At 43.0% G+C, this 26,613-nt stretch overlaps 2 protein-coding genes across 10 annotated transcripts in view; both read left to right on the top strand.

Annotated features, from left to right (window-relative positions):
* Nucleotides 1-501: 501 nt before the first annotated feature.
* Nucleotides 502-23,300, top strand: ralgapb (Ral GTPase activating protein non-catalytic subunit beta). Of its 7 annotated transcripts, none has more exons than XM_069693957.1 (31): nt 502-662; nt 1,580-1,803; nt 4,618-4,820; nt 5,011-5,177; nt 5,269-5,455; nt 5,655-5,786; nt 6,087-6,265; nt 7,463-7,614; nt 8,473-8,710; nt 9,303-9,338; nt 10,232-10,433; nt 10,565-10,732; nt 10,913-11,027; nt 11,822-11,969; nt 12,073-12,137; nt 12,222-12,366; nt 13,797-13,927; nt 14,704-14,886; nt 14,984-15,132; nt 15,912-16,099; nt 16,274-16,377; nt 16,547-16,699; nt 17,386-17,595; nt 17,879-18,037; nt 18,282-18,450; nt 18,588-18,710; nt 18,811-18,947; nt 19,058-19,166; nt 19,380-19,458; nt 20,086-20,234; nt 20,999-23,300. In XM_069693957.1, exons 2-31 carry the CDS (start codon nt 1,627-1,629, stop codon nt 21,190-21,192), a joined length of 4,551 nt encoding a protein of 1,516 aa, XP_069550058.1. In that variant the 5' UTR covers nt 502-662; nt 1,580-1,626; the 3' UTR covers nt 21,193-23,300. The 7 variants fall into 7 exon arrangements, with proteins under 7 accessions (XP_069550058.1, XP_069550057.1, XP_069550060.1 ...); XM_069693956.1 differs by having other exon boundaries at nt 16,544-16,699; XM_069693959.1 differs by having other exon boundaries at nt 503-662; nt 13,806-13,927.
* A 1,447-nt stretch (nt 23,301-24,747) lies between these two features.
* Nucleotides 24,748-26,613, top strand: part of prex1 (phosphatidylinositol-3,4,5-trisphosphate-dependent Rac exchange factor 1) — an 87,672-nt gene continuing 85,806 nt past the window's right edge. Inside the window, exon 1 of one of the 3 annotated variants that reach the window (XM_069693946.1) lies at nt 24,748-25,187. In XM_069693946.1, coding sequence (XP_069550047.1) covers nt 25,044-25,187 — 144 coding nt within the window. In that variant the 5' untranslated portion in view covers nt 24,748-25,043. The remainder of the gene's footprint in view (nt 25,188-26,613) is intronic. The other 2 variants (XM_069693944.1, XM_069693945.1) reach the window with 2 other exon arrangements.

Below are 26,613 nucleotides of genomic sequence, written 5' to 3'. Positions count from 1 at the left end.
ATAAAATTCTTGTTAAATTCTACATAATCTATCATGTCTCATTTAAACTTAATTTCCTTTTTCACAATGTTGACATACTTAAAAATGTGCTCTCGATTGATAATGTTGATATTTATTTTTGTATTGTCAACAGGCAAATTTATGTTACAGTAAATTACGGTAACAGCCAATGAGAAGAGCCGATGTTGACATGTGACGTTCGCTGCGTGTCAAAGGGCATGTTGAATTAAAGTCGCGTTTAGCGAAAGTTGCAGTTCAACTGACGCCCCGCGTATTTTATCCCTCTGCCACATTTTTTTTTTTTTTTTTTTTTTTGGGGGGGGGGGGGGGGGGGTCTGGCACTGGCACTGGGTATACACGCCAGCATCTTAACGCATCTTCTTTCCAGGGACAGAGATTCGGTGCGGGTCGTGTTTTGTTATTGACCGTGAGCGCTTGAAAACGAGCTCGCCGGGAGCACCTGAACGCAGCACCGGAGGCACTTCCTGTACCCGCCGACAGGGGGCGCTAACCGCCGGATCCCGTTTCCCGTTAGCCCACCAGGCTGCTTTACATTGACATTGCGAAGATGGAGGCTGTTATGGTTTAGACGGGAGGACGCACGCAAAGCACCAACTGCGAGTTTCGGAGCCCTGTTATGACAACATTTCCAGCTGGTCCAGGTAAACCGGAAACGTCTTCGTGAAGTCGAGTCGCCAGTTAGCACAAACGAACAGCTGATGTCAACGAGCGGGCTAGCGCAGCGAGCATTTAGCTCCGCTAGCTGGCACCGTCGGACAGACTGCAGCGGAGTTTGAGATGAAGTCGGAACACACGAGGGCCGGTTTTTAATCAACCATATCTTCTCGTCGTAGTCAGAAGGAGGCTCCCGTCACACGGTGTCACGGGACGAGACGAGGACGGTGTTTTGATGTCGATGCTAGCTAGCGTTAGCGAGCTACTAACGTCCAGAACCGTTTCCTGGTTGTGGTTCCTCCGGCCGGGCTGGTTCCCGACCCCGACCCGGGACGGGACGGAGCCTGCACACGGGGACGGAGGGGTTCCTTCCTTCGTTTTGGGGCATCCAGGCAGAACGAAAAGATAACATGTGCCGCTAAATGCTGCTCTTAATACTTTATTATTATTTTTTTTAGTTTCCGTGTTGGAGGGTGACAACGTTGAAATCCTGCTCGCTGTCACCCCGGTGAACCCGGAGGAGACCGTCCAACCTTCAACCTTTAACCTTTAACCTTTCAACACGGTTCACGACATGCGTTGTATGTCGCGCTGCGTGCGGGTCACGTGACTGCTTGTTTTGCTGTCACGTTTAATGTTTCGTCTGAACCAGCGTGGCGCGTTTTAATCCTGCACTCTGAAACACTTCGAGATGAACACAAACGAGACGTCTGTTTATATTTATGTTGACACGTAAACACACACACACACACACACACACACACACACACACACACACACACACACACACACACAGCTGTGTTGGTGCCAAACATCAGATCAGATGCGAAGCGTGTGCTCGCGGCTCTCCCAACTTTGTCACGTGACGCTGACTTCCTTTGCCCCCCCCCCCGTGTGTCTGCAGGTGGAGGCAGGCGGTGTGAGTAGAGAAGTGCAGCAGACGTCAGCAGCATGTACTCCGAGTGGCGCTCGCTGCAGCTGGTGGTGCAGAGTGACCAGGGCCACCTCAGCGTCCTGCACACCTACCCCACCGCCGTGGGCACCGAGGTGGCAAATGCTGTGGTCAAGCCTCTGGGCACAGCCGTGAGCCCGGTCGCCACGGAGAACATCCTGAAAACAGACAAAGAGGTGAGCGAGCAGTCGGTCCGCGCTGGAGGGCTTCCTGTGCAATGCCCAGACGTGTGTTTTCGACGCCTCGGTGGTCTGCCGAGCTGCCGTCCCCTATCGCAAACACTTTGCCGGAGCCTGTCGGCTTTTGAACTTATTTCCATTTGTCTGGAGGTGGATTCGGCCTTATTGATCCCTTTTCCATCGTTTACGTCAGAAAATGCGGACTACCACACATTAATGCCGAGAGCCGCTCAGGGATTACGTATAAAACATTACACAAGGAAGACAAGTAACAACAGAGAAGCATACATAATTAACAAATCAGTCAAGGCCGGCAGAGGATGATTATTGATTATATTCTTGATGTGTCCAAGAAGTATGAGAGTTCAGTTTTAGGTCACATGCTTCCATGATTCACATGGACTAGAGTTGAATGATGGAAATATTCCAGTCAGGGCTTTATAGATGTACATAACACCAGTGATTATTGTATCTCTCAGTCACACTCAGCGTTTTTACATGGTGATGCTGTTAAAAAGAAAAAGAAGGAAAAAAAAAGATAATTGGTTAAGATTTGGAAATAATCATGGCAACTGGATCTCTTTAAATGAGGTTAACCTAAAATATGTTGGCAAACAAGCAGTGAAAGCAACTGACAGTCTAATTTAACATGAAAGTTGAAATTAGTTTTCTATTTCTATTTTAATAGATTCTGTTTCTTCTCTGTAAATCTACACTCAGGGTTTTTCTGTGTTTACGTAAATCCAGCTCAGCAATTGGACATATTTGGGACGAACGCCAGCGCCATACTGGATTTGTGCCTTGTGTTATTGTCAAGTTGAATCTTCAGATCAGTCTGAGATTGCCTGCACTGTGAATCAGGATTTCGTCTGACTTCTCTGTGTTTGGATTCATTCATCATTTCCTATGTTTTGAGCAGTTTCCCCACTTCCTGTCGTTACAATTAATGGACAATATTTCACTGCAGTGGAGACAGTATGTGATATTGATCCGATGTAATGCTTGACACTGAGGCTTAAAGTTCAATTTTATGCCAAGATTTTTTTTTTCCTAACGATCCCAAAGTCCATTTAAATTCTACTCGGAAAAACTCAGTCCGGCTGTCATAAGTCTTTTACTCAGGAGTAACTTTTTGTAGCTACTCAAGCGTATGAAGGCCTGACAGCTGGAATACAACAGAGATCGCTTTTACACACCTGAAACTCACCACACGGTGAGTGCTGCTGGTACAGTTCAACCTCAACTTCTCCTTCTGTGTTTACCAAAATGACCGCAGCTTTGGTGCACATTTGTGTGTCTGATTTTCTACATGTAGTGAATGCATTATGGAATGAATACTAGAAAAATACATGCTAAATTCCTATTTTAATGTTTTAAACGCCCTGAAGCAGCACACGTTATGTATCCAGTGTTCTGCAGTGTTACTGCTGACAGAAGCTGATTCAGGCTATTTTTTAATGGATCGGCGTTAAAAAGCAAGATGCATTTCTGATCTTTTTGTTTACATAGTCTGTATCCACCAGCTGTCTAAAAGTCTCCCAGTCCTCTAACAAGACACTGAAACCACGGAGCTCATAGGAAGCCAGCAGCTTCAATTAATGATGTGACAGCATGTGTCAGGAAGTGATGCGACGGGAGCTGCGTCAGGGTTAAAAAATATTTCCGCGCTATTTCTCAGGTGCGCCGTGCATCTTAAGTGCTGCTGTTTCTTTGAACTTCTCGTCATGCTGAGGATGAAGCTTGGATCGACTTTACTTCCACGACTGATCCACACTGACATCTCCGCGAATATAAAACAAAACACTTTGGGAAATATCGCAGGAAACTGTCAAAGGAGAACTTGTTTGCAGGCACTTAATGTTGGCTGAATTTAGGCAAAGCATGCAGCTTTTTTGTGTTAACATTTTTTTTTAATGGATTGGACTTAATATTTGCTGATACTGAATATATCAGACTTTGAATCAAGATAAGGGCTATAAAACCCCCAGTCTTTACTGCCATCTTTGATTGATGTTTAAATGTAACATTCACCAGAGAGTAATAATCTGGTTTTCATTCGTCACTTGTCTTTTGAATATACAGTCTGTTTTTCATTTGGCGAGAGTCTCAGAAACATATGGTTGAGATTGTTATTGCTGTAATCATCTTACTCTAAACCTTTGGCCTTTATTGTTATGAGACAGTAAATCAGGTGCGCTAAACTCCTTGTGGTTGGCAGCTGTCGTTCTTTCTGTTTCATGTGCAGTTGGTTACAAAACGACTCCAAAGCAATATGCCACAAAATACACCAGTCATTAAAAAACAGGGTTTCTTTGTGCAATTAACTTGCATGTTAATATACCTCTTCAAACTGTGAGTACTTTTACACAGAACGTGAATCTTATCCAGGGAAAAGCCGAGTTATTTCCTTTATTATGAAAAGAGGTTGGTTTTTCTGCGCTTTCGCTGAGTGAGCATCGGCATCAACTAATCACATTGTGAGGAAGTGGAACAGATGTTACATAACAACTAATGAAGTTGATTGTTTGTGTCTGCAGCCACCCGGTGTTGTATGACAGAGCGTATGAAATAGCATTGTTACAGAAATAGGCGGTCAGGATAGTGAGTTGTTTATATAGTTATATATAGAGGATGTTCCAGCCACCATTTCTCTGAACAATGAGCTGATGCGAATCTATTGAAACTTCTCTTCTTATAACAACTGTCACAAATTCACATCGCCGCTGAACAGTTTTGATGTGACGTTTTTACTGGTGAATTACAATTGAAAAGCATATGAACATAAGTTGATGAGAATGGTTTGGTTCCCAGGTCAAGTGGACCATGGAGGTGCTGTGTTATGGCCTGACCCTCCCGCTAGAGGGCGACACCGTCAAGCTGTGTGTGGATGTGTACACAGACTGGATGATGGCCCTGGTGTCGCCCAGGGACTCGATGCCTCAGCCAGTGGTCAAGGAGCCCAATATGTACGTCCAGACTATTCTCAAGCATCTCTACAACGTCTTCGTACCAAGGTATGTCAGAAAAGTTTACACGGTCGACTTTAATTTCCTGAAGGTATAATTTATAAATACATGCATTTTTACTTGGTGCACTTAAATCTCTCACAATACCTCCTGTTTGTCTTCACATTTCCTCTCCTACATCCTTTTTCTGCCTGTCTCTGTGATGTCCTCCTTTCAAACCCACTTTTTCTCCCTCCAGACCTGAACAACACAATCTGGTCCACATCAGGCTTTGCCAGCAGGTTCTGACTGCAGTCCAGAAGTTGGCACGTGAGTCCATTTCCATGGTGAGAGAAACCTGGGAGGTGCTGCTGCTCTTCCTGCTTCGCATCAACGACACACTGCTTGCACCGCCCACAGTTGGAGGTAAGCCCCGCCCCCCTCCACCTAAACTCCTCCTTTTTTATTAGTTTGTAGCTTAGCTGTAATAATCCCCTGATATTTCCCCTTCTTTCAGTGGGTGTAGCAGAGAAACTGGCAGAGAAGCTAATGGCAGTGCTGTTTGAGGTGTGGCTGCTGGCATGTGCCCGCTGCTTTCCCACGCCGCCATATTGGAAGACGGCACGGGAGATGCTGGCCAACTGGAGACATCACCCTCCGGTGGTGGAGCAGTGGAGCCGAGTGGCCTGTGCTCTGACCTCCAGGTTCAAATGATTTGAATTCAACTTAATGTGGTCTTAGTGTTAGTGCTGAAAAAAAGTTTTGTGGGGAGAAGCAAACCAAACAAAGTGTTTGTCCTGATGAATAGAAAAAAAACATCAGAGACTTGCTGTGCTTTTTTTTTTTTTTTTTGTCAGTCTATAGTCTCTATTAAATGTGGTAATCTCTATATTCCTTCTCCAGACTTTTGCGGTTCTCCCACGGACCATCCTTCCCACCTTTTAAAGTTCCTGATGAGGATGCCAATCTGATTCCTTTAGAGATGGACAGTGACTGCGTGGCACAGACGTGGTACCGCTTTCTCCACATGCTCAGGTGCATAATGCCTCAATATAAGTGCTTTCAACTGAAAAACATAAGTGCTTTCCCTATTAAAAAAAAAACAACTAGTCCAAACTGACATAGATGATTTCCTTGCTCTTGTATTTTTAGGGGAAGTTGCTCTTCTTGTCTGTTTAAATGGCTGATTATGTTTGACATTATTTCATCTTTGTTCAGTTCTTTCATCCACTTTGTCCTTCTTGTATTTAAACTTTCTTTCACTCAGAATAGCCAAGAAAGCGTTTGTGGCATCAATATGCTTTATGTTATGTTATCGTTCCTTTTTATTTCCAGCAACCCAGTGGACCTGAGCAACCCAGCGATAGTGAGCACCACTCCAAAGTTTCAGGAACAGTTCCTCAACTCGAGCGGTATCCCCCATGAAGTGGTGCTGCATCCATGTTTGAAACAGCTTCCCCAGATCTTCTTCAGAGCCATGAAGGGCGTCAGCTGCTTAGTGGACGCCTTCTTGGGTAAGAGGATGCTGAGTTAGGATGAAAACCTCAGTTTTCTTTTCATTTAAGACATTAACAAGTAAACAAAGCATCCAGGTGAGGATTAAATGGCACCAAGATCCGACAAGAGCACTAAAAGTCATGTTAGCGTCATTGCTGACCATTTTGCAATGTATGGTTTTGTGGTGTTTATTTGTGAAATGTGTTATTCCCGTCTTTTAGGCAGTTGCCTGCTTAAGTAAGGTATCCCAACAATTTTGTCAAAGTTACACAATTGACAGATTTTCAAAGCCTGTGCTGCATCATATGCAAAGCAAATTTTACTTTGACAAAAATATAAGTAGACATCAAAGTTCATTTTCACACTGTATTAAAATAAGTAGATTCCAGTGGGTGTTGTAGGGTAAGAAAAAAAAAAGACCACAGAAATATCAGGTATGCAATTATTAGAGGAAAAAAGTAATCTATACAGAACACTTAATCATATGAATTATTAATAGCAAATCCAAGCATTACTTTTTGTAACAGTTTTGCCTTCTTTCCAGTGTTTATTCAGGCACTGCCCCTGAGTAAAACCAAGGTGGAGGATATCCATCAGTAGTACCTGTTAAAACATTTGAGTAGAAACATGTCAGTGTGTATTTTTCTCTCTACACTGTAGGTGTCTCTGTTGAAAAGAGAGACGTACGGGAGAGGGTGTTCACTTTTTCTCCAAAGCTGATCTCTCATGGTACAGACACCAGCTGATACGTCATATAATGAGATACTGTGGGCATATGATGGATTGGTCTATTTATTGGTGGTGATGACATTAACAAGTGGGGTTAGTTAGTTACTAGCAAAATGATGTATTCCAGATATTTATACTAAACTACAAGATCATCAACCAGGGGGTCTCCTGCAGAAACAAAAAGTCAATCAAGATGGATCAGTTGTTGATGATTTGTGTCTAACTATTGTCTTGCATGTCTACGAATGAATATTGTCTCTGATCAACTCACAGATTTTGAATTCATTGTTTTGTTTTATAACACTCAAAATTGGAAATGACTTCAAATGATTATATTTACCCAAACAAATTCTGTCCACTTGAGCAGTGGAGGAGAGGAAATCTTTTTTTCTTGTTCGCTGAGGCTAATCAGACCCCCCCCCCCCTCTATTGCTGAGGAAAAAACTGACTATAGTTCCCAGCTCATATTAACTTCCTGTCAACAGGTATATCACGTCCCAGGGCTGACAGTGCCCCGCCCACCCCAGTCAACAGAATGAGCATGTCCCCGCCCCCTTCCATCACCAACACCACGCCCCCTCACAGCCGCAAGCAGCGGCATGCAGTGGTCACCAAAACAACAAGCAAGAGTTCAACTGTAAGTCCAACTGTGAAGAAGCCCAGTTCAGACCAAAGATTCGTAAACAGACTAAACTGTTTCAGAGCAGAGTAAAAGGACCCGACTCAGCTCGATTCAAGCCTACGACTGAGCCGAATAATGCTTATTCTGCCTATTAGGAGACATCAGCTCCTATAAATGCCAGAACTGTTCCATAAAAAGAAGAGAGAAACTGATTAAACAGGACAGATCTGTTTCAAGTACACCTAACAAATTTGCATAAGTGCCCCGGGCAGTCCATTGAAGCACCCATGGGTGGCTGCAAATTCTCTACCTTCTTGCTTTTTTATGTTTACGCAGTTTCATCACAACTAAAATGCATAATGTAAAACTATATAGCCACGAAAAAGCGTGAAACGCCAGCAGTTAAAACAGAAGTGCAGGGAGTCGTTACTATGGCGACGTTTCACTGTCTCGTCCAGTAGCTTTGGTGTAAACTCTGAGCTTTCAGAAGGTTGCAGACTTGCAAATTGCGAGTGGTAGAAAATATTAAATCATCTCAAATCTTTGGTCTGAACTGACTCTTACAGAAAGTCATATCATTCAGTAAGTGCACGGGTAGAAAGTTTAGGTCCATGTTTGTTTTATTTGTTTGACAGACAGAACAAAGTTAATACTTTTGTGATGCATTGTTGTCGCCTATATAACTTAACTAGGATTTTATGGACGAGTGCGTTACACCTGTCCAAATCAGTGTGTGTTTCACATCCGCTCTTTGTTTTATGTGGAGAAAGTCACAAGAAATCATCTTTTCTACTCGTCTTTTCTGCGTGTGCTCTCGTGGTGTTGTTCGAAGCCCTAATCCAATTTCTTCCTCTATCCCACCGCACCGTGCAGGCCAGCAGTAGTCAGCCAACCAAAGCATCCCAGCAGCAGCAGCAGCAGCAGCAAAATTCGTCCTCCCCGACCCTGCTCTCCAGCCCCAACCAGAGCAACTGGGAGTCTCGGCCCCTGCCGGCCCCGGCGCGGCCAAAGGTCAACAGCATCCTCAACCTGTTCGGCCAGTGGCTTTTCGACGCCGCTCTGGTCCACTGTAAGCTCCACAGCGGCCTCAGCCGAGACCCCAGCATGACCGGTAAGAAGCGAAGCGATGGCTAATAGCGTTTCCATTAATGCATGGGCAGGTGGGTGTTGCTGTTCATTAGTATGTGTTTTCGTGGAGTTATCTGTGTTTTTGGTCTTGTTATTATTATTTTTTTTTACTATATGTTGTCGGGATATCGTTTCTTTTTTTCACCATTTTCTCTGAAACTTCCTTGTGCCTTCCTGTGTGTGGAGGGCTTGGTTAGAAATGGCCTCACATGAGATTTCCATCTGATTCTAAACCATTTGCATCTACCAACTATTTAAACTACATAGAATCATATGCTGAAGATTTCATACAGTCATTTTATGGTAAAATCATCACTAGAGGAGTCACTGACAGCACATACAGTACTGAGTATAGCAAAGGAGTTCGGCTCATTATTGACTCCATTTATTTTTCTCTTTTTGGTGTAGTGTCCTGCACGTGTCTACCATGTCTGATTAATGTTAAAGAGTTGTAATGGGTCAAAAGTCATGTATTGAGGAAAACAAAAACACAATTCATGCCTGATATGAATTGATCCCAAAATCTTGGATCTGCTTTGATTTTGTCTCTCTCCACTATTTCTGTTATCTTGCAGCCTCTTTTATCCAAATTCTCCTTTCTTATAAATCTTGTAAGTAGGAACGGCAGCTTTTTTTTCCCTCACTTGATTTGCGTTTCTTGACAACTCTTCCTGCTTTTCAGTTGAGTTCCTCATGATCATCGCCATTGTCACCATTGTTTTCCGTTCCCACTCCTTGTCATACATATGTATATATGTGTATATATATATCAAAGTTCACCAGCGTTATTTCAGCGTTTCTCCAAAGGTGATGGAATGGGTTTCACCAACTGACCACTTGTCTCGACCATAACGTTGCCAGTTTGTGATAATGCCAACCCCATTTTAAGTTGTCATTTTCTTTTCCTTTGAGTCACGCTTATCCTTTTGATTTAGTTTCAGAACCCCCCCCCCCCTTTCAAGTTAAGCATTAATGTTTTGTTTGTTGTAATTTATTTTTGTGTTGTCAGTTTACTTGAGTTTGGACTTTATTGGTTTGGTGCCTCAATGCATGAAGTGAATGTTCTGTACCTTGAGTGACAGTCATATAATTGCAACATTGAGGGAGCTGACACAGGGATTTTGCTTTGTGGCCTTGCTGCAGTGAATGACTGACACATTTTAGTACCAGCACACCACACTTGCTAATTCTTTGTGCCAGTAATAGGTGGAACTTCTATGGCAAACTCTTTGTGTCAGAGTTCCCGTTATTGAATGCTTTTAATGGGATGTGAGTGTGTGTCTGCAGTCCTTGAAGTCTTTATTCTCTCTCGTTGCGACAGCGATTAAATGTTTGCTTGTTTGTTGCTTTTTTTCTTTCAAGTTTTTACTGTTAACTTTTTGTTACAATGTGCATATAGTAGATACATGTCTATGTTTGCTTGTTTCTCATACATGCATGAATACGACTGACCACCATACAATTCAGGGTCCTTTCATTCTTTGTCTCTTCCCACTCTCTACAGCGATAGCCACTCAAGTGGGTCTGGAGCTGAGAAGGAAGGGATCCCAAATGTCCACCGACTCGATGGTGTCCAACCCAATGTTCGATGCCAACGAGTTCCCAGAGAGCTACGAGGCAGGTCGAGCCGAGGCCTGCGGGACTCTCAGCCGCATCTTTTGTAGCAAGAAAACTGGAGAGGACATTCTGCCCGTTTACCTGTCCAGGTATCGACTTCCAAAAATTGTATTGAAACAGTCACATCAGCTTTCCATCAGTGTTAATATATTGAACTGCCTAAAACTAGGTAGGATGGGCAAAATTGGATGGATCATATTTTACTGTTGTCTTCCTGCAGGTTCTACATGGTCCTGATCCAGGGTCTCCAGATCTCTGATTTCATCTGTAGACCAGTTTTAGCTTCTATCATTCTCAACTCTTCCTCTCTCTTCTGTACTGACCTGAAGGGCATCAATGTGGTGGTGCCCTACTTCATAGCTGCACTGGAGACTATTGTGCCAGACAGGTTAGTTTGGTGGTTTCTTACACCAATTATAAATCAGTTAATAAAAGATTTGTGTCATTTATTAACTGGATGACATTTTCATGGATGTGATATTTCCTGATTAAACTAGAAAACTATGATTTCAGTCTGAGGTAAGTTAGGAGGACATTTTATTAAGTTTGTCTCTGTCACGTTTGTTAGGGAACTGTCCAAATTCAAGATGTATGTAAATCCTACCGACCTGAGGAGAGCCTCCATCAACATCCTGCTTGCCATGCTGCCGCTGCCGCATCACTTTGGCAACATCAAATCAGAGGTAACAGATTTAATATCCGTCGCATTTCCGAGGCTGGGTACTGAACTTCAACACTTTATGACACAGAGCGAATTGCTTCGGTACTATCTAGTTAAAAAAGAGCTTTGTCCTTTGGGGCCAAATTTTCATACCTAGGCTGCCACATTTTCATCTTAAAATGAATAGCTTTACGCATCTGCATCAGTGAGCCACGGCAGTTAACATACGTAGTTTCTACTTGGGAGGCCCAACCAGGTGGATAAAATCTTTTTTTTAAACACGTTTCTCATTCCTGTCTGAATTATGTGCACTGCAGTAACTTCTCTCTGTTCAGCCAACAGGCTAGTGTTTACTGATAGCATGTGAGGCGTTCAGGGAACCTCTGTACATACAGAAAACAACTTGGTTTACACTCCTCCTCTAAACTGCATGGAAACTAAACCACAATGTGAAAAGTAGTTTTGTTTTTGTTAAAATGGATTTGATTAAATTTGTGTTAAATAAATATTTTTTAGGAACCAGTATCAAAGACAAGGTATTTTTAGAGGGATAGAAAATGTTTGAGCGATACTTCTCTGTGAGCTGACAATACAGTTGTGCTCTATTTGTCTTCTACTTTCTGTTTTTGACTTTGTAGCTCATTCAATCTTTCCTCATAGCTTATTTGAAATTCTTAACATGTTGGAGATGATGTCGTTTTTGTTGTTGTTTTGTTTCTTCAAGGGATAACTATAAAGGAATCCCTATAAGTTTTAATTGTTTGCATCGTTTTCAGGCAAGCAGGTTATTTACTAGGCTGACTTTGTGTGCTTTAGGTTCTGTTGGAGGGGAAGTTCAATGAGGAGGACGGGTGGCCGCATGACCAGCCTGTGTCTTTTCTATCACTGAGGCTACGTCTTGTCAATGTCCTCATAGGAGCACTGCAGACCGAGACTGACCCCACCAACACACAGCTCATCCTGGGTATCTGCCAACATCCTCATTTTCTCTTTATCCGGTGACTCTGCCTCTCCTTACTGCTCATACAGTATACGGACTTATTGTTAATTTTTCTCCACCTTTTCAGGTGCAATGCTAAATATTGTTCAAGACTCTGCATTGTTGGAGTCCATAGGTGCACAGACTGAAACGGTAAGGCTCAGATCACTGCAGTTTAACACTCCATAATAGCAGAAGCTGGACTTAATGATTACCGTGTTGTTGTTGTTGTGGCAGGGGAGTATAGATGGGAGCCACATAACGGTGAGGAGTCAGAGTCACAGCCGGACCAACAGTGGCATCAGCTTCACCAGTGGAGGCAGCACAGAGGCCACCAGCCCAGACTCTGAGCGCCCCGCACAGGCGCTGCTCCGGGATTATGGTAAGACATAAAGCTGCTGCACATACACTAACATCCTTGTGCTTGGTGAATTAACACATTAGTGCTCTCGTTGGTCTGATTATACATAACAAACTTGTAGGAGGATAATTTAAAGTGATCACTACCTGCTAACCAATCAATGCAATACATGTAACTGATGAAACAAACTCATTTGTTCTTCTTAGCTAACGTGGTTAAAGTGGTATGCAGAGTTAAGAAGCGTTGGGTAAAATGTCTTTGTAGGTGATTCATAGTTGTTTGCTGTGATGCTGTTAAACGCCAGTTTGGCCCCGAGATGCATCGTCTGATTGCAACAACAAGGTTGCTTAACCAGAAGCATTTCAGAGATGTTGCATTTTCTTCTGCAGGGCTGAGTGATGTTTGACTAATGAAGGAGCTTCTGATGCAAGAGGCATTTAGTGATTTTTCTTTTTAAAATATATTGACAATGGTCTCTCGTTTAAATTTGGCCACAAGTTTTTAGCTATTTTCACTAAACATTATGCTGCTTTTCCGTGACTTGGTCCAGCAGGAAATTAGAGGACAGGATCTTGCGGGGTTCCTGTGGGACAGAGCGGTAGGACTGTTACATTGTGTTGTGAGGCCTTCATGCTGCACAGGAAAAACAAGACCTCAGAGTGGGCGGGCAGTTGTTTCAAAGGCTGCAGCCATTTGAGCATGATTTGGGACGTTTAACTGATCTCCTCCCTCAACATTATTACTTTTTACAGGATCAGCTTGTGTGGTTTAAAAACTCTGCAGATGCTTTAACTCGAAATTTTGAAAGGGGAGTCAGAATAAGAAAAGAAAATAAATATGGCAGAACTCTCAGCAAGTAAAGGTATGTATGAAGTGTAACAAGAAAATTGTCCTTGTTTGACATCAGTCTTTGCAGTTGCTGATGTTCAAAGTTTTAAACCGTGTAAACAGTATAAACTATTAAAATTAATATGGTTTCTACAACTCACTAATAATACTTAAATTACATGTATTAAATGGTAGATTAAGCTTAGAAAGCATGTCGAGCTGTCAGGGGAATTGTGATTGCTCCCCTGTCTTAATGTCCACACCACATGAAGCCATGGCAACAGTGTGTAATAATTGAGTTTAATTAGTATGGGGTAATTATGGTATCTTTTTTTTTTTTTTTTGTCAGTTAAATCATTTTATATTGAAAATGTTGACATCGCTCAGCCCTGTTCCTCTGCAGTTTATTATCTCCAATCTCTTTAATATGCTCGTATTTCACTCAACATTATGTGCTGTGGCGATTTCAAACTCTTCTACTGCATGTGGTGAATAACAAGAAATGCTTACTAACTGGGCATCAGGAACATTTTATCCTGTATAACTTCATAGCTTTGCGGCCTTAATCCTGCTTTGCTCTATTCTTTGCGATGTTTGGTATTTCGGGGTGTTATATAGTCTAGCTCTTCCAGATACAGCGGCAGGCCTGCTGGTGCGCAGCATCCACCTGGTCACTCAGAGGCTCAACTCCCAGTGGAAACAAGACATGAGCATTTCACTCGCCGCCCTGGAGCTGCTGGCTGGACTTGCCAAGGTAAAGCGAACACCACAGAGGTTTAATGTAACTAGCTGGCCGGACCAAGGAGAGACTATTGTATTGCTTCTACTAATAGATTTTCCAGGGAAATCCTGCAAAAGAGCTCTACCTGTTACCATGGCAACTGTTGGACTGAAACCAGCTTGTTACGTGGCACGTTAACTTGATATCGACCCCTCGTCTCAGGGAAATAATGCATGCCTTGCTCCAATGAGCCGATCTGGCCTCCCGGAGAGTTAATGAAGCATTTGGATGGTTCATGTCAACTTCTATGTCAGAAATTTCAAGGGAGTTGCCCTCACGCTGTCAACAAGCACCACAAATGACCCGAACCAGCTAAGTTTCTTGAGACACTGCCATTTCTTTTCCATTTAATGAAGGAGCCATCTATTTTGAACAACACACCGTGAGGTAGATCTTTTTCCAAATAACATGAGCGAAATAGACAGTAATTAGCTATATGTAAATATCAGCAATTTGATATCACACCAATGAGAAATGTTTAAGAGCAGCGAGAGGAGAGGCCAAGGCAGCACAAAGGCTACATGACGTTATCTCACTTTTCATAATAATGCGTGCCAGTACACGGGCACTATGCTGTAATTTATCTTTAAAAACGTTTGTTCTAACGCTACAAATGATCAAATATGTAATCATTTCGGATAAAAACAATTCCTAGCAGTTGAACACTAGTGGCTTTTATATATTGACCCCAGTAGCATGAAGCCCATCACATGTACTATGTTTTCCTGTGCTTTTTGTGTCTTCGTCAGGTGAAGGTTGGGGTAGACTCTGCGGACCGTAAACGAGCTGTCAGCTCTATATGTTGCTACATTGTGTACCAGTGTAGCCGTCCAGCTCCTCTTCAATCCAGAGACCTCCACTCCATGATTGTAGCTGCCTTCCAGTTTCTGTGTGTGTGGCTCACAGAGCACCCCGACATGTTGGATGAGAAGGTCAGCTTATCGACCGATCTCAAATATCTGCTGTTTGGATTGAGGGGACTGGTACTGTATTTTGTTCGGTACAATTATCCTTCCTGTTTTGTTCCAGGACTGTTTGGTCGAGGTGTTGGACATCGTGGAGCTGGGAATCTCCGGCAGCAAATCCCGACAGGAACAGGAAGTCCGACATAAAGGAGAGAAGGAGCACAACCCAGCTTCAATGAGGGTGAAGGATGCTGCCGAGGCAACTCTGTCCTGGTGAGACTCCTCAAAGTTTATACAGGATGAATGTGTGATGGTGGTTTTTTTCGGCAGAAATTTACATTTGTATTTGTTGGTCTGTGTTTGTAAGAGACAAGCTGTTGGGTATTAATTTGTGTATGTAAAACCTCTTCTGCTCCTCTTTCATGTAGACAATCAAAACACATTTGCAAAGCATTTACATTAAACCGCAATCATAACAATTTCCTCTCCTGTGTGATGGTAGTTGAATGATATCCAGACAGATGGCTATGAAACTGATAGAAAAGAGTTACTGCCAGTCAACTGCAGCATCATCTATCTTTCTAGCTGTGACATCTCCTCCTTATCTTCAAACATAAACACATATCTGGTCTTGTGCCGTAGCTTGTTGAAAAGCAACAAAGCAAAGTGCTTAGTTGTGGTGTCTAACTACTGTCAATGCTAGATAGCCGGCAAACTGACATTAGATCAGTTGGCTTGTCAGTCACACAGTAAAGACTATACTGTCTATCCGACTAATAGAACAAGAAAATGTAGGAAAACGCAATACATACAGGCAGTCTAATTATCTCCAGAATGTTTGTTTTTTTCTTTCAACAATAAAGTATTGAAAATGTAATAGAACATCCACTTTTGCAAAAGAAGGAGTAAGTTTGTCAAGAATTTAGATCTTGGATGTTTTATTTTTCTGCTGCTTCAGTGTTGAACCGCCACACAGATGACTAATAGAAAATAAAATGTCAGTACACACTGACCCAGTTTCTTCATGTTTACGTTCCTGTGGTGTTCCCCAGTATCATGCAGGTGTTGGGGGCCTTCCCTTCTCCCAGCGGGCCGGCCTCCACCTGCAGCCTGCTGAATGAAGACACTCTGATTCGCTATGCCAGACTCAGTGCCACAGGAGCCAGCAACTTCCGCTACTTTGTCCTGGACAACTCTGTCATCCTTGCAATGCTGGAGCAACCTCTTGGCAATGAGCAGAGTCAGTAGCATCTCTTTTGATATAGTAATGGCAGAAAATACAGTGTTATTTGGTTTATTAAATGTAAAAGTAGAGACTGCATTTCCCTCTAAGTAGAAAGCACTGGCTACTTAAAATCAATAACCAATAGGCCATCTTATTTCTTCATGATTGAGAGCATCTCTGTCCCCACAGACCCCAGTCCGTCAGTGACAGTTTTGATCCGAGGGACGGCCGGCAGACATGCCTGGACCATGCAGCTCTTCCATCAACCCAGAGGAGCTCGGGCCAATCAGAGGGTGAGATCACATTGTAGATTACTGCATAGTGAAAGGCAACAATGTAGAACCAATATCAGCCGAGAAATGTTTGAAGTTGACACGCGAGAGTTTTTGTAAAACTTCCATCTTGTCCCTCTGATAACGCAACTCTCCCCCGTACCTGCCTGCTGCTCTCCTCCCACAGCAGGTGTTTGTTCCTGAAGGCCGTCCAACACCCAACAATGACGTGGGGATCAAGTACAACGTCAAGCAGAGGCCCTTCCCCGAAGAGGTGGACAAGATCCCTCTTGTCAAAGCTGATGTCAGTATTCCTGACCTGGACGACATCGTCAGCAAGGAGGTGAGAGAATCACTTCCTGTTGGAACTTGTTGTTGTGCTTGTTTCCACATTAAGGCTAATTACATGCAATTCAACTGCAGGTGTAAGGTGAACCAAGAGTGTTCGTTGGTATGGCTGATATAGAACTTTGCAGTACATTAATTATTGGTATAACTTGTTATTGTATAAACTCAGGTGTTTTGTGTGGACTGGCTGGATGATTCGAGAGCCACAAATTCACTGCTGAGTAATTACCCCCACGTGAGTTGTTGGAGACATGAAATATCCCTCGTTTGTTTTTTGTAAAAAAAAAAAAATATATATATATATAGGGGTTGAAATCATCTGGTGTGGTGATGATGATTGTTTCTTCAACCAGTGCAAAGCCCTTGGAATAATTTGTAGCTTTTACTGAAATCCGAAACCACAACTAACTGCAGTGTGAAAAATATACACAGAAGTTGAATCAATGCCTCTCTGACAAAGTTTTAATCGGAGTAATTGAAGGGCTGTTGCACTGGACTGAATTCGATTGCACAGGTTTAAAATGGTAACACTGTTTTAAAGCACAGAAGACACCTGTGAGAAGTTTTCACATTAACTATAGGAGGTGACATCTATTTGGGTTTGTGGGACTTCCACTAAGGTTACTGCTGAATTTACGACTTTTACATTTTAATTTCGTCTCATCTCCTTTTTTTTTTCAGCTGGAACTTCAGCATGACAAGCTCCGTATTCTGATGACCAAGCAGATAGAGTACGAGAATGCCTTGGAGAGACACAGTGAGGAAATCTGGAAGTCCAAGCCTTTCCCCGACCCTCAGACAGACTGCAAACCTCCTCCACCCTCGCAGGAGTTCCAGACAGCTCGCCTCTTCCTCTCTCATTTTGGCTTTCTGTCTCTGGAGGCACTTAAGGTTGGTCAAAATAAGTTCTCTGTTTTCTTTTCTTTTTCTTTTTCTTTTTTGTGGCTGAGTAGAAAACGTTTTTGATTGAAACTGCAAAAAACATTTTCTGCCAAACTCAAATATTATATTCAAGCACTTCATCTACTTATACTTTATAATAGTTTAATAGGTAGGTTTGAATTGTGACTCTATTTAAGTCTGTGAAATGAACAATATTAATACTTTCATTCATAATATCATTATCATTAATACAGTATAGTCTCAATGTATGTGTATTAATTCATTTTCTCAGGAACCCAACAACAGTCGTCTACCTCCTCATCTGATTGGCCTGGAGTCGTCCTTGCCAGGGTTTTTTGATGACATCAGCTACCTGGACCTGCTTCCCTGCCGACCGTTCGACACTGTCTTCATTTTCTACGTGAGGCCTGGACAGAAGAGCAGCCCCGAGGTGAGGGAAGGACTCAGCTCGAATGATTTTGGCAGGACACAATAGATTTAGTTTAAAACAGTAGTTAAGGTATGATGTTGATTGAGAAGTTGGGCATGTATTGAACTACAGGTGGAAATAAATGGGGCTTGAATTTTACTTGAAAATATGCAGATGTTGACCTCGTTACTTTTAAATAATATGTGTATAGAAGTGTAGAAAATATAAGAAGATCAATGGATCTGTTCTTGTTCTCGGTGATCAGATCCTGAGGAATGTGGAGTCATCAAGCAGCGTCCAGCCTCACTTTCTGGAGTTCCTGTTGTCCTTGGGCTGGCCTGTGGACGTGGGACGCCACCCAGGGTGGACTGGTCACCTCGACACCAGCTGGTCCTTGAACTCCTGCTCCGACAGCAATGATATACAACAAGCGGGTAAGCTGCAAAGCCAAAGACTGAATTAAACGAATGCACATCATGGCAACTGTGTTGTTTTTTTTTATCTACATGTTGGATATTAGTGGTAACAAAGTCAATGATAAGCTTTTTTTAATTTATTTTTTTTATTGTAGAGGAAGCCGCCACTCCTGAGGACACGGGAGGTTCAGTGTTCAACGGAGAGAAGAAAGTTTTGTACTATGCTGATGCTCTGACGGAAATTGCCTTCGTTGTTCCATCTCTGACAGAAAATTCTGGTCAGTATTCACCACCTTCACTATGAATTCATAGACATGGAAAGCCCAGTGAGGGACTCAGGGTTGAAAGAGTTTAAGTGTTCTCTTTGGTGTTTGACAGAGGAGTCATCAGTGCACAGTGACTCCACAGTGGAGGCCGACACCAACACAGACCTCATGCCCGGTATACTCAAACAACCCAATCTCACACTGGAACTGTTCCCCAACCACTCTGAAAACCTTGAGTCTGCCAAAAAGGTAACGTTTGGCTTATGAGAGAATATGTGAGCCGTATGCTGACGGCACCGATTCCAATTTTTCTATGTCATGTTTGCTTAAAGTCACTGTGAACTCTCCTGTTTTTGTAGCTGAGTCCTTTAGTGAAGACGAAGAGGTCATCGACTGGAAAGTCTTTCCCTCAACTGGGGCCTGAGACGAAGGTGTTTGTGGTCTGGGTGGAGCGCTTTGATGATATTGGTAGGCACATCCTCCTGTCCTGTAACTTAAGACTGCTAGAGGTGGGGGGAAATATATTGTCTCCCTTTCTTAGATTATAGTTTCTTCACACTAAATCTTTTATTATTAAATACTCAACCTTCACAACCTTAAACGGTGGTTGTAAGAAGGTTTTTCTAAAGTATGTGACAAAAGGACTGAAGTGCATGGTTGTCATTGTTTGTGTGTTTTCAGAGAACTTCCCGTTGTCTGATCTCTTGGCGGAAACCAGCACGGGACTGGAAGCAAGCATGAGCAACAGCACTTCCTGCAGGTATTTAAAAGTCGACACCCAAAGCACATTGCTGCCGGTATGAAAAACATGTGGTTCACGAGTTGGTTTTGGTCAGATGCAAAAAGGAAGAAAGAAAAAAACCAAACACTTCTGCAAAACCAAATGTGCTCCAGCATGCAATGCAAAACAGGAAGTACGACCTACAGTGTGCAAAAGCAGGCAGAAAAAAGGAACTGCGGCTCAGCAGTATTGGTGAAAAAAGGATGTGTTGTTTTAATCATTCTTTTTTAGGTTCAGTTTCATTGTAGAGAACAAGAGTTGTATTTAACGGTAATACTTTGTGCTCCAATGAGCACTATTGGACTGCATTATGGTGTATTTCAGTGTTAGGATATAGTTTCATCTGTTGTTTCATCCATTTTTTGGTTCCCTCTGCGTACCAACAGCATTACATCACATCAAGATGGATAGATCGCATGCATTCAAACTTTCCGTAGCCTTTTATTCGTTAATATTTGGTGACCGTTTGTCAAACGCCATCAAATGTACTCCCACATAAAATAATTGGGATTAAAAGCACCGCGCGTAGTCTTTCTGTACCATTATAGTTTGCGGCAAATCACCGACAGTATCCCCTCTTCTCTCCCGCTGTTGTTCCTGCTGCAGGTCAGGCTTACTAGAAAAGGACGTTCCTCTGATCTTCATCCACCCTCTGAAGACGGGACTCTTCAGGATCCGGCTGCACGGAGCTGTGGGTAAATTTGGCATGGTGATTCCCCTGGTGGACGGCATGGTGGTCAGCCGCAGAGCTCTCGGTAATCCTCTTCCTCTTGCTCTGACTTAACTTCTCCCAGTCCTCCCTTACCGCACTTAGGAAGAACACAGGCAACAGGTCTTAATGCATCACAGGGAATCATCTCATTAGCAGCGTGCACACATCAATATTTTATTTTGAAATTGCGGAGTAAATCCTTCCATTTTTAGTGAGTTTCCATCGTGTTTCACCTCAGAGGTTTTAAGAGGTCTATGATGCAGACGCATCGATGTTCTTTGTCTCCTCTTGTTGAACCTGCATCATAATGCTCAAAGGATACACAACAAAGCTCTAAATGCACGTTCTGTGTTCACACAGACAAACTGTGATCTCATTCAACCGTAAAGTTACATAAAACCCACATAATTTATCACATGCTGTGTGAATAGACAGGGAAGTGTGAGGATTGGTCGCTGAATTTTCATGGTAAGACAATATTTCTCGTAAACCCCGTTACTTCCTGTTTTGCTGTATTTTCTTGTCAGACGGCATGTGATTTGTTTTGATGATGAGACGAGAGGTTCAAGAGCTCCACTGTAAAAGAAGGAGTTATTTTTGTCGATTTAAGTAAGTTTTCTTTGGAGGCTGAGTTTGTGCCGTCATGTTTTCAGCAGAGTTTCTAACGTGAACATCTATTGCAGAAAAATTGTGGGAGCAATAAGATGCAGCAGGATTCATCCGTTTCGTGAAGTTTGTTTGCACACGGTTGCGTTTGAAAGTTACTGATTTTTCTTTTTTCTTTCTTTTTCTTCGTCCTCCCCGCAGGGTTTCTAGTGCGTCAAACAGTCATCAACGTGTGCCGACGGAAGCGCCTGGAAAGTGACTTGTACAACCCGCCTCACGTGAGGCGGAAGCAGAAAATAACAGAGATTGTGCAACGTTACCGCAACAAGCAACTGGAGCCCGAGTTTTACACCTCGCTCTTCCACGAGGTGGGCGAGGGAAAGCCTCACCTCTAACCCCCCTGTCCTGTCCTAACACTGGCTCACGAGCGCATACTACACCACACACACACACACACACACACACACACACACACACACACACACACACACACACACACACACACACACACACACACACACACACTTACCCCACACACCATTTACAACTGTGCGTGCACACACACACACACACACACACAGAATCTTTATATTTATACTGTACTATTTTGTTATTTATATGAATACATATATCAACACTGTTTGCCTTTGACTCCGAGATCAAAGTGTCAAAACCCATGCCAAGGTGGAACAACCTCCATTTCTGTGTCGCGGCCGCTCACTGGCGATCTGAACGGCTGCAGTTCAACAGTGACCGTCTCTCCTCGTTTAGCTTCCTGCTTTGTGGCAAAAGAGTTTCTGCTTGTCTCTTAACTGCAATACAATAGCTACACTGTTTGGCCTTTTCTGAACTTGTAAACAGTTTGTCCTTTAAAACCCTGTGATATGACTGACTTTCATGAGGTTTGGTTAATACAGAGTTGTGTACAAAATCCTGATCTGCACATCTGTTGTTTGTACATTTCAAATCAAACAGATTTCTTGAGTGGATTTTTGCCAAGGACGTAAACATGTAAGCATCATTAAAAAAAAGAAAGAAGATGTTTTGTAATATACACGGTTTCAAGGCAGGTGGCTTCAAGGAAACACAGATTGTTGCCCCGTAATCGGAATTTTTGCAACAACATCCAGACGCCTGCTCTAGTCTTCCTCGTGCGAACACACGTTTGGCGATCACAGCAGCTGACACACACACATTGTAGTTTCTTTTTTCCCAGATGATTTTAAAAGACTCCTGTTTTGTTTTGCTGTATGTGATGCCAGTTCTGACACCTCTGCTCTGTGCCGGACCATCTCATCGCACAACTTCCACTACACTGTGTGTGTGCGTGCGTGTGTGTGTGCGTGTGCGCGCGTGTGTGTGTGTGTGTGTGTGTGTGTGTGTACACAGCCACATGTTTTGCTTGTTCAGCCTGTCGGTTGACACTACAAGGAGTCAGGGAACCCTTAAAAAAAACCCATACAAGGCATCTAACAGATGAAAACTGTCACTTTAAACACACGGGAATCTCAAGTTGATCCATTCAAACTCCCCATTGAGACGTAACCTGACAGAAAGGTTTACTCTTAATGCTGGAGTCCACTGATGGCGAGAGCAGGTCCAGAGTTCCTGGAGAAAGCTCTGGTAATACCAAAAGGAACCATAGCACATCTTGACATGTCTTGCTCCTCCAAACAAAGTCTGCACGATCGACTCAAAGGCCAAAATACTCCATGTAGCTAACAGGGTTCTTCACATTTTGGCTGATCAAAGCTGTAATTTTTTTAAATCGTAAACCCAGGAAGAAAATATTTAACATGCCAGTTATACATTCTGTTTTGCCTTCACTATTTCTTTTTGGGGTTTGTTTAATCAATTGCTTCACTCTTGTTTACTCACTGTGCTTTAGTTTCGATTGAAGCCCTCTCACTGTCTGCCTGTAACAATGTGAATTTATTTATCACAGACATGGAACAGGGCAAACACCTCTAAGTTTCTTTGTTATCTTGGAAAGTCTTAATGCACTGAGCACATTTTCTGTTTCTTTTCTATTCTCTTTGGTTACCGTACATGTCCTTTTGTACTTTCTGTGCAGTTTTGGAAGAAAAAACCCTGCTGAAGGAAGAGTTTTATCTTGTTAAATCTGAATGAAGACGAGGTCGGCGTGGACTTTTTAACCTGTCATGTCTAATTGTGACTCACTTTTTACGACAGTGCTGTAAGCACATGCCTTTTTTTGGAAGGAAAGTACATTAAATATGCTTCGAAAAACTACATACAATCAGTCACGCATTGTATCCTGTTACTCCTCTGATGTTTGATCATATTTAAGGATTTGCCATGTACAGAAGTGGAGGAGAATTAATATGTAAATATATGATAGTGTAAGGCATTTACAAGTTGTCTGTTGCATTCCTCGTCTGAGATGGCAGGAAAGTTATGTATGTATGCAATTATGTGTGGGAGGAACGCAATGGGTATTGAATGTAACATGCATTGATTAAAACTATTATTGACATTTTAATTTCTCCCATTTCTAATATTTGACTTTTTTCTTAAACAGGAAGTTCCACTTCTGCTTTTTCTTTTTTTATATTTAATTGATGAACAACTTTTTCGTTTCAGAAGCAACTTGATTCAGATCTTAGTTGCTCTAATTAGTCTGAATAAAATGCTGACACTTCAGTTATTCTGCTCAAACAGAATGAATGCTGCCTGTGGCACTGAGGGCGGTATTTGAGTATGAATGCAGCGAAACGAGCCGGATACTAATACAGATATTACTACATCCCCGGGGCGAGACCAGTGGCAGCAAGTGAGTCTCCACGCCCTGAAACTCTTATTAAAATGTTTACTGGCTGTAACCGGAAAAAAAAAGATTTGGTCTACAGCTGTGGTCCTGATAGTAAAATCACACGTGTTTGCCCTTAGAAAAAAATACACAGACCATCAGTGACCACATGTTGAAGAGGACCAAGCTGCAAATTACTTTCAGATCTACTGGGGGGGGGGGGGGGGAGGTGAAGAGCACATCAATGTTACAGTATATTTACAAAGTAGAACGCGTTTTGTACCGCAGCTTGTTGAAAATAGGACTTAACCCTGCATCCACCAGAGGGCGCCTTTCCCTTAGATTACCTAAATACGTACAGGTGAGACACTGCTGTGTCAGGTCGGGGCCTAATTGAGTTTAACATATACATTATTTTAAATATTTGACACCACTGTAAAAGTCCTGACTCTTAACTTAAAATAAATTAAGACTCAGTTTTCCATGAAACTTGAAATTCGTGACAGTTTAATGTTTTAATGTGTGTTTAAGTTTGTTGGCATGTAGCATTTGGCTAAAAGGTGAAATGCAAGCTCACATTTGTATTGCCTTATAGCTGTCCAGTTACCATTGTGTTATGGTTTGTATGTTTTAGGTATAACCTAGTAACTATTGATATATTTTGAAGCATGTTATGGCTGCATAAGGAAATGCAGAGGCTATGTTGATTGAATACTCGGCTAAATTGATAAGTTTTTCCCTTTTCTTTTAGAAATGTAATTTAAATCTTCACATGCAGTTACAAAAATATTACCAAAAAAAACCTGTTTAATTTTTGAACATAAACTGTTAATTTGATGGTCTGTTAGCAGATGTTTTCACACATTTATAGCCCACGTGTAGGCTACTGTTTTAGGCTGAATTAGTTTGCAGCTGTAGTCGCTTTCAGTTCGTCATCTTGTTTTCATCGGAACATTTTCATTTCAAAAATAAATCACTGAGCTTGTCAGACTTTTTCTACTTTCACAAATATGAGCTTCACGTCGGATAGAGATGTTTCAGCCTGTTCTCTCTCTCTCTCTCTGTGTGTGTGTGTGTGTGTGTGTGTGCGTGCTGGCTCTCCGCAGCAGAGGTGAGCCGTGGCCCCGGGACCCGGGCTGTCTCCTCCTCCCTCCTCCCTCCTTCCCGCTGCTGCCTCGCTGGCTCTCAGCTGGTGCTGCGACCACACAGCCTCCCGGCGCTCCCGACTGCGTGTTGTCAGCTACTTTTCGGGGAACTTTACTCGCAGCGTGCGGCGGAGCTGTGCGCGTCCACTGCTCGGCGAGGTTTTGGGGGAAAACTTGCCGCTGCAAAATGGACTGAAACAACCAGCCAGCAGAGTGTGCGTGCGTGCGTGTGTGTGTGTGTGTGTGTGTGTGTGTGGGATACTTGCGGTGGAAAAAGAAAGCGTTTTCAGTGTAGAGAGCGACCTTTTCAAGAGGGGTTGAGTTTACCACGATGGAAGAGGACGACGGGCATCTGGAGAACGGGATCCACGCCGTGAAGGAGTCGGACCGACAGCAGCGGCTCCGGCTGTGTGTTTTAAATGAAATCCTCAACACGGAGAGGGATTATGTTCGGACACTGCTCTTCCTTCAGTCGGTGAGTTTGACATAACCTCTCACGCTGCTCGCTGCGCTCCTCCTGCGCGGACAGGACGGAGTGACCAGACTCCACTCGCACATCTTTCAATTGAAGGCAGCCTTTTCATTTCGTCCTCCTTAGCGCGTCTCGTGCGTTGTTTTGCACAACATTATCAAATGGCAGGCTATTGTTTTTAATTCGGCATATAAACGGCGGATTTAGTGGCACGCGTTGTTACAAAAAAACAACAACAAAAAAAACAACCCCAAACATAATATGTTCCACTGGTGTAGCTTTACGAGCTTGATGCGAGGATAAAACCGCTCGCGATTTGTATTGGCTTTTTGGCGTCCACGCGGACAGCTGGTTTGTTTGTGTTTTAACTTGTAACCAAATGTTATTCTATACAAACAGTTATATATATATAAACAAAGTACATGGGTTATACACACAGTTGTGGTTCGCCGTACAGCGTGGCTTTCTTCATAGAGACTCTTATTAGTGGGCTGAATTTCCTCTGAAAAACGCACCTGAGTCTGACTTTGCTGCATGTTAACCTCACGTTATCAATGAACACATTCAAATCAAATCAGAGACATGCTCCCAGGTTCACCCCTCGGATTCGTGCATGTGGATTTTCACATGGCCGCCTGTGCTGGGGGTGGGGGGAGGTGTGTGTGTGTGTGTGGGGGGGGGGGGTATCATTCACACCTCTCCATTGTGTGTTAAAGCTCAGGTCTAAAAACAATCAGAGAGCCCAGTTCACGCAACGCTTTGCAATTAAATAGATATTCATGAGCATTCAACAACCATCACATTCCCCCCCCCCCAGACAGGCAGGGATAAGAAACCATTTCAGCCCGGTTAACTTGATTCGTTCTTTGTACATCAGCTGCCTGATGAATGAACGTCCTGGTAATTTTACACGCTCCTTTCAGCCGCCACCACCACAGCGCCAGTGTGGATGGCTCCCACCTGCAGGAGACTATTCGGTTCCCCTTGTCATTTCTCGATGTCCTTTTCTTCTCCCCCCTCATCCCTCGCCTTGTCATCTCTGGTACTCCTACAGTGCAGGTGGCTTCTGCCTCCAGCTGAGACTCAAGTCAGTGTGTGGTTACCTCCGACCTCGCTGCATTTAATGTGGCAGCCATAATGCCTCTTTATTATCATGATACTTAATTGCTTGCTGTCAGGAGATTCCCTCTTTTCTCGCCCCCTCCACAGTAAGGTCGGGGTCAGCCGCAACGTGACCCTTGAGCACGCAGGGATTCAGGCTTTCCTGACGCTTGCTTTCGCAACCTGCTGACTCAAAGGCAAGCGCTGATTATCGTAATTTTTTTTTTTTTTTACAGTTTGAGCATTGTGATGATTCTGTGCATTTTATTGTTTCCACATCTGACAAGTATTTGTCAAACATGCTCGTGGTTCCTTGTTTCTTCTGCCT

This window comes from Brachyistius frenatus, unplaced genomic scaffold (assembly GCF_029030835.1).
Source record: "Brachyistius frenatus isolate BFR_SWC_R1_liver_20210118 unplaced genomic scaffold, ASM2903083v1 Contig_16, whole genome shotgun sequence".
Lineage (NCBI taxonomy): Eukaryota > Metazoa > Chordata > Actinopteri > Embiotocidae > Brachyistius > Brachyistius frenatus.
Note: the sequence above shows the minus strand (reverse complement) of the source record. Positions and strands in the feature narration are given on the sequence as shown.